General features: G+C 34.6%; 1 protein-coding gene across 8 annotated transcripts; it reads left to right on the top strand.

Moving 5' to 3' along the window:
• The first annotated feature begins 1,268 nt into the window (after window positions 1-1,268).
• Window positions 1,269-12,534, top strand: LOC105123866 (serine/threonine-protein kinase prpf4B-like). Of its 8 annotated transcripts, XR_841963.1 has the most exons (18): window positions 1,269-1,745; window positions 2,363-3,492; window positions 3,615-3,796; window positions 4,392-4,591; window positions 4,753-4,821; window positions 4,957-5,022; window positions 5,154-5,226; window positions 5,658-5,814; window positions 5,916-6,207; window positions 6,306-6,420; window positions 6,611-6,774; window positions 6,890-6,964; window positions 7,070-7,250; window positions 7,393-7,482; window positions 7,908-7,973; window positions 8,385-8,436; window positions 8,554-10,875; window positions 10,942-12,534. XR_841963.1 is itself a non-coding variant. In XM_011023662.1 (15 exons), the coding sequence occupies exons 1-15, from the start codon at window positions 1,708-1,710 to the stop codon at window positions 7,530-7,532; spliced, it is 3,072 nt and encodes a 1,023-aa protein (XP_011021964.1). In that variant the 5' UTR covers window positions 1,624-1,707; the 3' UTR covers window positions 7,533-7,799. The 8 variants fall into 8 exon arrangements, 5 of the variants coding, with proteins under 5 accessions (XP_011021941.1, XP_011021933.1, XP_011021977.1 ...); XR_841962.1 differs by having other exon boundaries at window positions 8,554-12,534; XR_841964.1 differs by having other exon boundaries at window positions 1,271-1,745; window positions 7,070-7,482; window positions 8,554-12,534.
• The last annotated feature ends 894 nt before the right edge of the window (window positions 12,535-13,428 follow it).

Here is a 13,428-nt window from a genome sequence, read left to right as displayed (position 1 = left end):
AAATAAATTAGAAAATACTTTTATGTGTTTGATTATGTTATAAAAAATAATTTATTTTTAAATTTATTAAAATAACGAAGAATTTGTTGGGAATTAATTTTTTTTAAAAAATAAATTTTATAAAAATAAATTATTTTTAATATTTGTTGGTGCAATGAAAAATAAATTAGAAAATACTTTTATGTGTTTGATTATGTTATAAAAAATAATTTATTTTTAAATTTATTAAAATAACGAAGAACAATTTTACAGATTAAAAAGTTAAATGATAATGAAATTAAAAAAAATATAATTTTATAAATTATCTCAAATAAAATAAATAATAATCAAAATAATAGAGATCAAATCTAACAAATAAAAAAACTATAAGATAAAAAAAATAAAATAATAATAATTATCATTTTATTAATTATTTCAAATAAAGTAAGTAATAGTTAAAATAATGAGGATCAAATTTGATAAATAAAAAATTTCAATTAAAAAGTAACAAGAAAAAAACAAATAACAACTATAAAAATGAGTACCAAAGTTAATATAAAAATCAAATTATAAGGGATAAAATTAAAAAATATTCAAAACAAAATATATATAATAATTAAAAGTTTAAAGATCAAATTTCATATAATTAACAAATAATATGATATTTTTATTTCTTTTTTATATTTCTTGAAAAATATTTTTCATCCAAAATAAAAGGAAAATACTTTCTTGAAAAGCAACTTAAATTTTTTCTTAACTGAAAAATATTTTTTTATTAATTAATTTTTATAATAACAAATAAATATAAAAAAATTTTAATTTTGTTTTTTAAAATCACTTTTTATTAAACAAACACCCCCATGATATTGTTCCATAATATTGTTTAGGAGTTAGTTGCATGGAAAATTTTCAAATTTTCTAAATTTTAAATTAATAGTTTAATATTCTACTACTAAAAACAAAAGAAAAAAATATCATTTAAATATATTTTAAAATAAAAATTACTTAGAAAACCAAAAAGTTTTTGTTTTTTAAAAATATATTTTTTAAAAATTTAAATTTTTTTATTTTAAATTAATAGTTTTTATAATTTTAAATTTTTTAATATACTTATAGTAAAAATAAAAAAAATATTATTATAACAATTTAATTTAATTTCTTTTTTAAAAACAACAAACACACTCCCAAATCCATTTTTAATCGCAGAACAGCCACCACCAGACGATCTAGTAGGCACGCGCGCGAGTCATCGTTCCAAATCTTGGAAAGGATAGTCAGCCAGCGCAACACGACGACCTCTCCTCACCTTCAAATTACTTACGTAATCAATTCACTGTATTTCCAAAATCACCCTCTTTCCATCTTAGAGAGAGAAAAATCCCTAATATAAAAAAAAATCCTTAACCCTAGATTTGCTTCCCCGTCACTATTACCAAACAATGGCGAGTGACTCCGATGCCTCACGTCGCAAGCACCGAGGATCTTCCTCCGATGACGAGGTGGAGAAGTCCTCGAAGCGCCAGAAACATCGTCACCATCACCACCGACATCACCGCCATCGTAGCAAGAAGCATGGAGGGGATACCAAGCAAGGTGGTGAAGAAATCGCTCCTCCTACCCTTCCTCCTCCGGTTCCAGTTGCGCATAGTAATAGAGCTGATAACGATGACGTAGAGGAAGGGGAAATTCTCGAGGAGGAAGGTTTCGGTGGTCTCGACATCAAGGCCAATGAATTACGTGAGGAAAGAACTGATTCTCAAAATCTGGTGTGTTCTGTTTGCCCTCTTTTATCCCTTTTTTTAACGCAAACTGTTACTTTTTTTTGCCTTGTTTTGCTTCTTGTTTGGTCGCTGAGAAATTTAATAAAACGTAGAATCTTGAATCTCAATTCTTTTTGTATACTGCTTTTCAGAGCAACAAAATCTCATAAATTGCTTACTCTTGGGACTATCCTTTAAAAGAGTACCGTGAAAGGTGATTTTTAGTTTGAGAATCTGAGTGTCTGAATGGAAATGTTTTCTCTATGATTTTCTCCTTTGGTTACCAACTTCCCTAAGCGGCCAAACGGATGCTTTTTTGATTTTTGGAACATGTGATGAATTTTTGGCTGGTGAGAGTTTTATCGAGTATGTTCCACACACCTGTGTAAGAACCTGCTTGCACCTACAAACACGAACATGTGTGAATTGCAAAAAGAAAGACGTTTCCTCTAGGCCTTTCAATGGAGAACTGATGGCTTTATATTCATTCGTAAGAAGCTGTTATTCTGAATATTTCTGTTTTTTTCCCCTGCGTACTCACACGTATTTCTTCCTTTGATAATCATCCACACTGTTTGTCATGTTTCAAAGTTTGTCACTTATTTTTCTTATATATTTTATAGCAGGGATTTGACAAGAAAGACAATGGTTTCGTGAGTAATCAACTAGCAGTTGATAAGTTTGACAATGATGTCAGCTTTCAAAGAGATTCTAAGGCTGAGCTTCAAGATGAGTTAGTTTCTAAAATTGACTCAGAGGATCTTATCAAAGGTAGTTTGGGTCACAAAAACCATACAGATGACAAGAAGAGGCACGGGGAATCTAGATACCCTTCAAAAGGAAGCAAACGAAAGAATAACCGGGATATTGACCCAACTGAGGGTGATGATAGCAAATTAAGGGATTGGAAGCAGTCACCATCATCTGAAAGCAGCGAGGACAAGCATAAGAGGGCATGCTCACCATCACATGATAAGTATCATGATGAGATTCATGCTAGAAGTAGATCAATGTCACGAGATATAGTTAGGGAGAGATCTCGTTCCCGTAGTGTAATCGAAGATGAGGCTCTTTTGAGAAGAAAAAGACACCATGGCAGGATTGACAATGACTCTTATGATGAAAGAATGTCTAGATACAGCAGGAATTTGCGGCACAACATTGGAGATTCAGTGAGAAATGTGGATAGGGAATGGAGTGTTAGTTACAGCAAGTCCTTTGATGGAGAAGAATGGCATCACAATAAGGATGCACAGGACAGAGAGAGGAGCAGGGAGAGGGAGAGGGAACGGAGAAGAGAGAAGGAACAAGAGAGAAGCAGGGAGAGAGAGGTTGACAGGGATAGGAGAAGGGAGATGGAAAATGAGAGGAGCAAGGAAAGCGATTGGAGAAGGGAGAAGGAACAGGATAGGGAGCTAGATGGGGAAAGGAGGAGGGAGAAAGGACAGGAGAGGAGTAGGGACAGGGTGGAGGAGATAGATAGAAAAAAACGGATGGAAACAGATATGACCAAACACAAAAATATGCAAAGGGCTAGCAACAGAGATAGAGATAAGGAGAGAGAAAGGGAGAATGGTAGAGATAGGTACAGAGAAAGGGATAGAGCTAGGGACCATGACAGTGGAAAAGAATGGGAAAGGGAGAGAAGAAATGACAGGGATAGGGAGAAATCTAGAGTTATTAAGAGCAATTCAGACAAATTTTATAATTCCAACAGTAATTTGTTAGGACAGGGAAGAGACAATCTAAACAGGTATTCTTTATTGATAAAATTGAAACGCTTATTTTAATTGAAAACAGCTTTTTTACTTCAAGAAAATTTATATCCGCAGAGCACCTTTTTGACCCAACTTTATGTTTTATATTTTCCTTCAGAGATGACGATGATCAAGATGATTTTGAAGAAAGGATTGCACTGAAATTAGCTGAACAGGAAGAGGACAATCTTGATAAAATAAAGGAGGAGAGTAGAAAGCGAAGAGACGCCATTCTTGAAAAATATAGAAATCAGCAGTTGCAGCAGCTGAAAGAGTCTGGATCAGAAGATGCAGGCAAAAGTACTTTTCCATTCCTACAGCTTCACTTTTACACTGTACTGTGATATTTACTCTTAAGCTCAGGATCAACATCCAACTGTTTGGTTTGTTGTGTCATAGATGAACATGATTTTCAAGTTGTACATGCTTGCCTGACGAGTCTCATTTATATTTGACAACTTGCTTATTTAAGTTTCATGCTGTTTTCAAGAAACATGATTCGGAATTGCTGTTTTATTTGATGTCCAAGTTCCATTAGTACCTGCAATTTTAACAACATAAACAAGAAGAATGTTGTTTTATATGGTGTGTTAATACTCATCCAAGGGCTAGAAAAGTCTTGTTTTTGTTGCCAAATGCTTAAGTTCTTAGTTTGAGTTACATTTAGGCATTTTGCTGCCATCTCACAAGTTGGAATGGTGGATGGATGATTCCTGTGTTAGTTGAAAATCCTAAAAGCAAAATCTGCTCCCATTGTTGATTCATACAATAGATATTGAGCAGGGTTAGGTACTGATGGATGTTTACACCAACTATTTTTATCTGTTTTCTCTGTATTATTATGTGTTGCTCATGCTAATTTCTTCTCACAAGAAGATTGTTTTGTGTGGAGCAGACAAGGAGCCTATAGAAGGTTCTGGCCAATCAGCAGCTGCTGACAATGTTGCTCCAGAAACTCTTGATGGTAGGACCGATGGTGCTGATGTTTATGTTATCGAGACATCATTTTCTGTGGGGAAATCACCATTACAAAATGGAATACAAGCTTCCAAGAGGACTTCAGGAACTGCAGGGCTTGGAGAGGGCTCGCCAAAGGTCTGTCCATTTGTTCCCTAATGTCATATGTTTCTACTTGGTTAGTCAAGCTTAATAATCATATAGGTGGGAGCTGTATTCACATTTTCTACTGAATCCACAATGGAGTTCACCATTGATTCGCTTTGCTAATGTTTTTTTTTGGTTACTATTATGCGCAGAGTGAGAGATCAGATGAAAAATTACGTGATGATATTTTTGGAGAGACTCCTGTTGGAGTTTGTAAATCAGTAAGATCATCAGTTTGTGCATCTTGTTTATCTGTCATTTGTGTTGTCAAACTTTCTCTGATAGACGTGTAATGCAGTTCTTTAAAATGATCACGAGCAATTATGCTAACAATTTGTGCTTTGAATGTGTTGCAGGGTAAAGGAGATGAAAAATATTGTGATGATATTTTTGGAGAGACTCCTGTTGGAGTTCGTAAAACGGTAAGATCTACAGTTTTGTGCATCTTGTTTATCTGTCTTTTGTGTTGTCATACTTGTTAGCTGCATAATGCTGTGCTTTAAACTATTCATGAGCAATTATGCTAAGGATTTGCGCTTTGAATGTGTTGCAGGGTAAAGGAGAGGGTTTGCCAATTGTGAGGAGTGGTCTTCATGACAACTGGGATGATCCTGTAGGATATTATAGTAAGTATTCTGAGATGTGATAATCTCCTCCATTGTCATTTCTGTTTTCCTTTCCCCCTAGTTTTTATCTTGAGCACTGCCTAAGACGTACTTCTTTTGCCTTTTGAATATAAGACCTATTATAGAAACATGTTTTTTTTTTTTTAATATATGGATGTTTTTGAACTTGACTCTTCATGGTGAAAGCTATTTTATTAATCCATTTTGAAAGTGTTTATTTTCCTTTCCCCCCAAGAACATGCGTTCTTGTTCTGGAGGATGAGACTTCACTTTACATAATTTCAGAGGCAATGATAGGAAGTATAAGCTTGTCTTCAATTTGTCGCAAGCATGTATTGATCTTGAAAATTTGTGAACGTGGTAGATCAATATGTTGTTTTTGCTCTTCAAATAGCTATTCTGATTTTTTATATTATTATTTTGGTATGTAGGCCACCGATTTGGAGAAGTACTTGATGGTCGATATGAGATTGTTGCTGCTCATGGAAAAGGTGTCTTTTCTACAGTAGTTCGTGCGAAGGATCTGAAGGCTGGCATTGATGAACCTGAAGAAGTGGCTATAAAAATTATACGCAACAATGAAACAATGTTAGTATTCATTTTTTTAATAATATTGTGCTCTCTTTTCTTATCCTTGTTCTTTTTGTCAACTTATTTTATTGGCCGCTGATTCTACATCTGTGGTGCAGGCGTAAGGCTGGTGATACAGAGGTTTCAATATTGAAGAAATTAGCAGGTCAAGATCCAGAAAACAAGCGTCATTGTGTTCGTTTTCTTTCAAGTTTCAAGTATAGAAATCATCTTTGTTTAGTTTTTGAATCTCTTCACATGAACCTGCGTGAGGTCTTAAAAAAGTTTGGTCGGGATATTGGCCTTAAACTAACTGCTGTTAGAGCATATGCGAAGCAGCTTTTTATTGCTCTGAAGCATCTAAGAAACTGTGGTGTTCTTCACAGTGATATAAAGCCTGATAATATGCTTGTAAGTTTCAGTGCCATAATTATGTTATGTTAGTTTAGTTAATTATCCATTGATTACCTGCTATTTAATTCACCTTTTCCTCCTCTCTTTTCCCACAGGTAAATGAGGCAAAAAATGTGCTGAAGCTTTGTGATTTTGGTAATGCGATGTTTTCTGGTAAAAATGAAATTACACCATACCTTGTAAGCCGGTTTTATCGTGCTCCTGAAATAAGTAAGTTCCATTGTTGAACAACTATTTTGGGTACTCTTGTTAAATAAATTATTACTGACACGCTTTCTCCAGAAAGACAAATTGATATTGACACACTTTTTCCAGAAAAAAGAAGCTGATATTTCATAATATTTATAACAGTAAAATTGTTTCCAAATAGGGAAAAAGTAATTATGCACTTCTGTTGCAGTTCTTGGTTTGCCGTATGATCATCCGATGGATATGTGGTCTGTTGGTTGCTGCTTGTATGAACTTTATTCTGGAAAAGTACTTTTTCCAGGTTCTACAAACAATGACATGCTACGACTTCACATGGAATTGAAGGGCCCTTTCCCAAAGAAGATGCTTAAGAAGGTAAAATCACCTGCACCCCACCCGATAATCATTGTTGATGGTTCTCCATGGTGGTTTGCAACTCTGTTCCTGAATTTGCCTCTCCTTCTTTATCTGATTTGACTTCTACATGCAGGGTGCATTTGTTGACCAGCATTTTGATAATGATTTGAATTTTCATGCTACAGAGGAAGATCCTGTTACTAAAAAGGTATTTTGTATGCGTAGGTCCCATTCACAGACTTGTTTGTAATATTTGTACCTTGTGGTGGTCCAATTTCAAATTGATTGATTTGATTTTTTTCTTTTTCTGCAGATTATGAAAAAGGTTATTGTGAACATAAAGGCGAAGGATGTTGGCTCTATTATTTCTGGCTCTCCTGGTGAGGATCCAAAGATGCTAGCAAACTTTAAAGATCTTCTTGAAAAAATCTTTGTGTTGGATCCTGAGAAGAGGATGACTGTTTATCAAGCACTAGCTCACCCATTCATCACGGGCAAGTGAACCATGTTGCTGCTTTTCTGACTCCAGACATGCTGTTGCACTAGAATTTGTACATTATGACCTAACCCATTCAGATATCTAATCATTGCACATTATCTTTATATTCTGTCTTCTGGCCTCTGAGCTTTGGGCAGTTTTTCGCATGGCTGAAGTCAAAACTGGTGATATGTGGTCAGCAGTACTCTTTACAGGCGGTTCATTCAGTGGAATGTACTGGTTCTATTGTAAGACAACTTGCCAAAGGCGTTTTTTCTCCTCTTGTAATCATTTTTAATTGGGCCATTGTGAAATTTCATCAAATTTGCACTTATTTCTCTGCTACAATTTTTTTTTTTTTGTACTTTGGACATGGTTGCTGCAATTGGATTTGTGGGATACATAATAAGGAAAGAAGTATTCTGGAACCCACGAGTTAGTAATTGTATATGTTCTTTGAGACCCATTGCTGGAGCAGGCAGGAAGAATCTCGTTTTCTGCTGTTTTAACCTGTATTTTCTACTCATATAGTTGTATATAGTGCTGAATATCAAAACGTTTGTCATTCTAAGTGCTGCAATTATGTTACTTTAATATTTGCAGTCTATATTTTCTCTTACCCTTTTATTTGATTATTCTGGTCCTTGAGTGTCTAATTAAATTTTTCATCCAGGATAATCTTCCCCTGGTTTGAGGCATCCTTCCAGTGCTTAGATGCTTAAAAGGCACCCAGGAGAAGGTACCTTGGTTTGTTTATTAGGAGCTCATTTAATAACCCGTCGAAAGTGCTGGAAATGTTACTCTTCTTTTCCTGTCATGAGCTTGAACTAGAATTCCTAGGGTTGCATATATTTCTTTTTATGATAGTTTTTTTGTGTCTCTTCTGTTTGTTTGGATCTTGATGGTGCTTTCAAAGAACACGTCTGCTGTTTAATACGGTTCTTGCATTTCAGTGTTGCTACATCTGGCACCCTTTTTTGTTTTGCAATGTGCATTTGTGTTTCAGACATTTCAGGACTGCTTGAGCAGTCAATGTTTATATTTTTTATGTGGTCATTATCAATGGTTGTAGTTATTATTTTGTTTACCTTTACTATCTATATGCACTAACATAGTGCATGCATCTGATCCATGGCCTGTCATTCTGGAGGCACTTGCTCCTGAGATTTGCTGCTACAAACTTGAAGTGATAGTGCATTTTAGTAAGTAATTCAGGTTTTAGATTTGGCATTTCTCTCCTTAAATAGGCTTACTGGGAAGGTGTTGTATTTCCATTGGAAATGCTAATGTATCAATATTGTTTCCTTTCTTTTTTCCAGGGCATTGTGCCATCCATTTGAAGCTCCGGTAAGTGTCTGAAAACTAACTGGTTATTTTGAGCTTTGTGTACTTTTTAATAACATGAAATGTTTAATTTTAGGTTTTCTTGAATTTTGGTATCTGATTTTGCCATAGTTTGTTACAGATACTTCATAAGAACCATGCATTGCCTTCCACATGTAGTCAGTGTTCCTCATACAAAAGCTTTATCTATAGCTTGGATACAAAACACAGGATGTGACAAAATACTATTGTGAAGCATAAGCTTGAGTCAAAATTGCATCTGGATAAGATATAGAAACATGTTTGAAGTATAAAATCTAGTTGAACTTGCTCATACGTTCTGCCCTAACAAATATTAAATTATACTTTTAATTAAGCTCAATGAACATTTTTCAAAGATATGATATGTGTTAATCCTGAATTCATTTGTTTGAAACCCTTGTGTCTTGGATTTGGGTGATCACTGGAACCCATGAGTTAGTATCTGGTCAAATTTGTTGTTTGGGATGATTTGTTAAAGCATCGGTCAAACTTATGTGGCATTGGACCTGAATATTTTTCTCATTATGCCTCGACCTTGACTGCTTGCTATGGATTGGATTAAGTTGAATTAATAGTCTTTCATAGCCTACTCTAGCATCATGTTTCAATATTTACTATTACAACAATATAAATGACAAGCAAGAGTGTTCTGTGTTTGGTCATGTGGTGAAGTAAGGAGGTTGTTTGGAGAAGTTTTGCACAAACTACCAGCCTTAAAGTATATTGATCTTTAATCTTGTAAGAATTGTGCACGAAAGATCCTATGGTATTCCAAGTTCCAAGGCTTCCCTTCTACCCACATGATAGCTGACCTTAACAACCTGAGCTCTGTATTTGCCACTGTCAGTTTCCCAGTTGGATATGGGTGCAAGCACTGTTCTAGGTTTGGGTGTAGAAGGGATAGACAGGGAAGAAGGGGAAAAGAGAAGATATGATAAAGAGATAAAAACATGGATTTGAATATTGTTGATAACAAAAAGGATGATGCTGCTATTCTTCCCTGTGTTTCAATCACATTAAATAATTTCTGTTTCCTTTTCAATTATACAGAGAAATGAGAGTCCTTTCATATGAACTTTTTGGTGAATTAAAATTGTTCTCTGATAATTCCCAGTCATTGTATTCTGGCAAGTGGAATGACAGGACACAAAATATGATTTAATAAAAGGCAACTTGGATTGTTCTATTAAAACATCAGGGTCTGTTATTGATAGTTATGTACAGTGGGACTAAAAATGCACAAGATGGAACTAGAGGGGTTCATTGTGTTTAATTTTTTGCGCCAGGCTTGGTTTTCCATTCAAGGCAAAGTTGAGGGACATGTATGGGGCCAAGCTTGTTAAAGTAAATATTCTCTATATTTAGTGTAACTATCCTGATAAAAAAAGGTGTGCGCGACATGCATTTCTGGTTTGATGTCAGCTGCTATATAGGCTGGTGGTTTTTGACAGAAGTATTAGAAAGATATACACTTCTTATCATATCTGTCTGTCCATGTGAATTGAATGCAAATATTGCCATGCTTCATTCAGTGCAACCTGTAATTAGCCTTATGGTTCGAGTTATTTCTTATTTTTCTGATTTGATTTAGACCCTAATGTAAAGAAATTGCTTGTGGTTTATATGTTTGGATCTGAAACTTTTGTTTTGAGTGAAGGAAAATTCCTTCTAAGTACAACTAGTTTACTGCACTTTTATGCATATAGGTCGTTGGAGAAACAAAACATAGCTAAGAAGAGAAAATAACTTGACATACAGATATGCTATATTTTAACAGATTTGGTGTAAATTCGAAATGAAGAACTTGTTCTTCCACATCCCCTGATAATTACTCTACAGGAGCTTTCATAATGAAACTAAATTTGTTGGTGAACAGGAAATGTGATTTCTTTTGAGATTATTTTCACAAATGTTTGTTGTTATGCAAAGTAAATCAGCTTTTTCCCTCATTGTATTTTTTCCAGAATACTGGGATTTCATTTTTCTTTAATTTTTATAAGTTGCATAGTTAGTGCTTGTGTTGTATGATTTCCCTGCAAAAATGTTAATGCGAAGTTGTTCTCTCCATTCCACTGTCAAATTGGTTTCATTGATGATTTGCTGAATTCACGAGTGTAATTATCCAAATGCTGGATTGATGATTATTGTGCTTCAATTGCAATTTGATTGTTCCCTGTCAAATCACTGTTTGAAAAAAGATTGATTAGCCTATATTAGAATTATTTATAATGGGTTGGCACCGAGTTTTGTGGTGCTCGTTTTGGTTGGGCATGTTGGTTCTGAATGTTCTTGTTGGACATTTGTATGTTAGATTTAGTTCTTGCTGCTTCTTTTGAGGGTTGAAAGTAGCATTTGTTTTCTGCTTTCTACATGTAGCATTGGGTGATTTAAGGAATAATTCCAAGTTCAAACTCAAACTCAAAATCAGAAGATAAGAGGGCGTTGTCGAGTCATTTTATTAGACTAGTAAAACAGGAGGGGACAAAAAGAATTAGTAAGCAACCTTCTACATGGTTTTAGATTTGAATTAAGTTTGATTTCGCATCTCTTCATTTCTCTTCATCTTTTACCATTGCTGACTTCCTATTTTGGCTCTTAAAATGATATGCTAATCCATTTGTGTGTGTAGTTTATTGCTTCTCACACTGCTTTTGAATTGTGTTTGACTTAACTGGCAATTACTGTGAGTTCTATATATATTTTTTGGAATGCAGTGGAAGGTAAAATGATATAATCTAAGGAAAAATGAGGTTTGAAAATCTTCCACTGTTTTGCTAACGTGTCCTAGTTTTGGCTTGCCTTTTTATTAGTTGCCGAAAATGGAATGCTTTTGAATTCAGAAGTTCTTTTCCATAGGTTAGAAAAGGATGACATCGCAAAGAGAAAAGACCGAGCAGGTTTAGATTTTAACAAACTTGTTCTAGCGATCATGTGATCCAAAACCTGTTAGTTGTTATCCCCTTTCTTTTCTATTCTTTTTTTTTTTTTGGTTCGGAGGTGGGGATGGCTGGAGTGGAAAAAGGTTTTCTTGCCTTGTCTTGGGAACATTATGTATGCAGGAGGTGTGTGGATGTATGTTCTATGATGCTTTTGATATCAGTTTGTTTGAGTGCTGTTTTGGTTCAGTGTTATGAAATTATATGTGATAGTATCATCACAGCAATTATTCTTCTATCAGGCACCATGTTTCGGTTTATGCAGTGTTATTTCATGATACACATCAAAATTCGTTTCTGTTTGTTGAAAATTTCTTGTAGACCAATTATTTGGCTATCGAGTAATCTGGGATTTTCCCTGAAAGTGTTTTCTGTTTTTTTTTCAATAGTTTGGTAGATGGTCCTGGAAAATGTGGCGGTAATCCTTTTTTTATTTGAATTATATCAATTGCCATTTTTGGCCATTTTTTGTTGCATGTAAAACACAGAGGGGTGTGATCAATGTGATCTATACTACTTATGTCTCAGTTTTTAATTTATGAGTCTTCTGATTCCATTGACGTCTCCTTTCATTCAATGCACACTTATTCACGTGAGCTCAATGGCGCTGTGGAGTTTTGTTAATTATTCAATTCTTTGGTTCAGCGATTCTTAGGTACAAGTGGAAATTGAACAATATTACCTCCTTTAGCTTTTATGGCCTTGCTTAACTTGCTATGATTAAGACTTGCTTTTATTGACCTAAAAAAAGGTCTTGCCAGTAGGTGGTGGTGTTCAGACAATTTATTCCTTGTAATCATCCTACCAGTGTTTGGTAGAAATGCTACTGACAGTTATCTTTCAACTGGTTGAGCGAGGTTCTTTTGATGTTGTTTTATCCTGAACTGATTGGTATTGCTTTTAATGATGAGTTGTTGAACTATAAAAATAAGGCGCAAAGAAAATTTGGAATTTGCTTGTATTTCGATGTTTTATTGGAAGGAACATTAGAATTGCTAATGACATTTACCGGTAAGCTATTTATGCCTAAAATGCTTTCAGCTCGAAGGTCAAGCATGGTTTGGAAAATATAGGATTTGAAGTTAATAGGAATGATATTTTGAGATTCACAATTTTTTATGCATTGATAAATTGCCCATTTTGGTCACTCCAACTTGCATTTAAAATTTTCTTAGCTAAGAGGTATTTTCAATCGGGAAATGGAAATAATCGTTGTAATATGTGGGTGTGCTTGAGAGGTGAGAGTTGATGTTAGAGAAATGCTTCGATTGTTAAGTATGAAGGCCTGGATTTGTCGGGGTTCTTGGTGGCTTTAGTAGAGGACCGGATTGAATAGCAATGCGTAGAATGGTGTAACCGGTTTTACTGAAGCTGGCTATCTGTCACAAGTTGACAATCGAGGGTGGGACTTGGGCCGCTTTGGCTTAAATCTTCGTTTTCTTGGAAAAAATATTTGTGGTTGATTATACGCAGTAAACTATAATATAGTATGAAAATAAAAACAAGCTCACTATGCGTTGTTCCTTCTATTTTTTCCTTTTTGTTCAAACTTGGAAAAATGAATCAGAGGTTTCATCAGAACCAACAAATTAGGTCCATGGGAGCAAGCCGAGGGTCATAAACGTTGTCTAAAAAATAGAACAATGAGGTGTTATCGTTACGTTACAATATACGTGAATGCAAAACATTAAAATATGTTTTATTTGATATTTTATCGGATGATATCATAGTATTTTGTGTCCCATGTTCATGCAAGACATATTTTAAACTAATAATAAACTCTAAATTTGTATTGCTTGCATCTATATAAAAATGAGTTGACTATTTCAATGTTTGATCACACCGTGATTTTTTATTGTATTTTTTCCCATCGTGTTCATACAACGTTCAACT

Source organism: Populus euphratica, unplaced genomic scaffold (genome assembly GCF_000495115.2).
Source record: "Populus euphratica unplaced genomic scaffold, PopEup_1.0 scaffold1.1, whole genome shotgun sequence".
Classification (NCBI taxonomy): domain Eukaryota; kingdom Viridiplantae; phylum Streptophyta; class Magnoliopsida; order Malpighiales; family Salicaceae; genus Populus; species Populus euphratica.
The sequence above is the reverse complement of the archived record's forward strand: the minus strand, read 5'-3'. Positions and strand labels throughout refer to the sequence as shown.

Coding starts and splice junctions, on each gene's coding strand:
- LOC105123866 (XM_011023631.1), top strand. CDS start 1,419: ATGGCGAGTGACTCCGATGCCTCACGTCGCAAGCACCGAGGATCTTCC. Junction 1,746..2,362: donor GAACTGATTCTCAAAATCTG/GTGTGTTCTGTT, acceptor TATATTTTATAG/CAGGGATTTGACAAGAAAGA. Junction 6,421..6,610: donor TTATCGTGCTCCTGAAATAA/GTAAGTTCCATT, acceptor CTTCTGTTGCAG/TTCTTGGTTTGCCGTATGAT.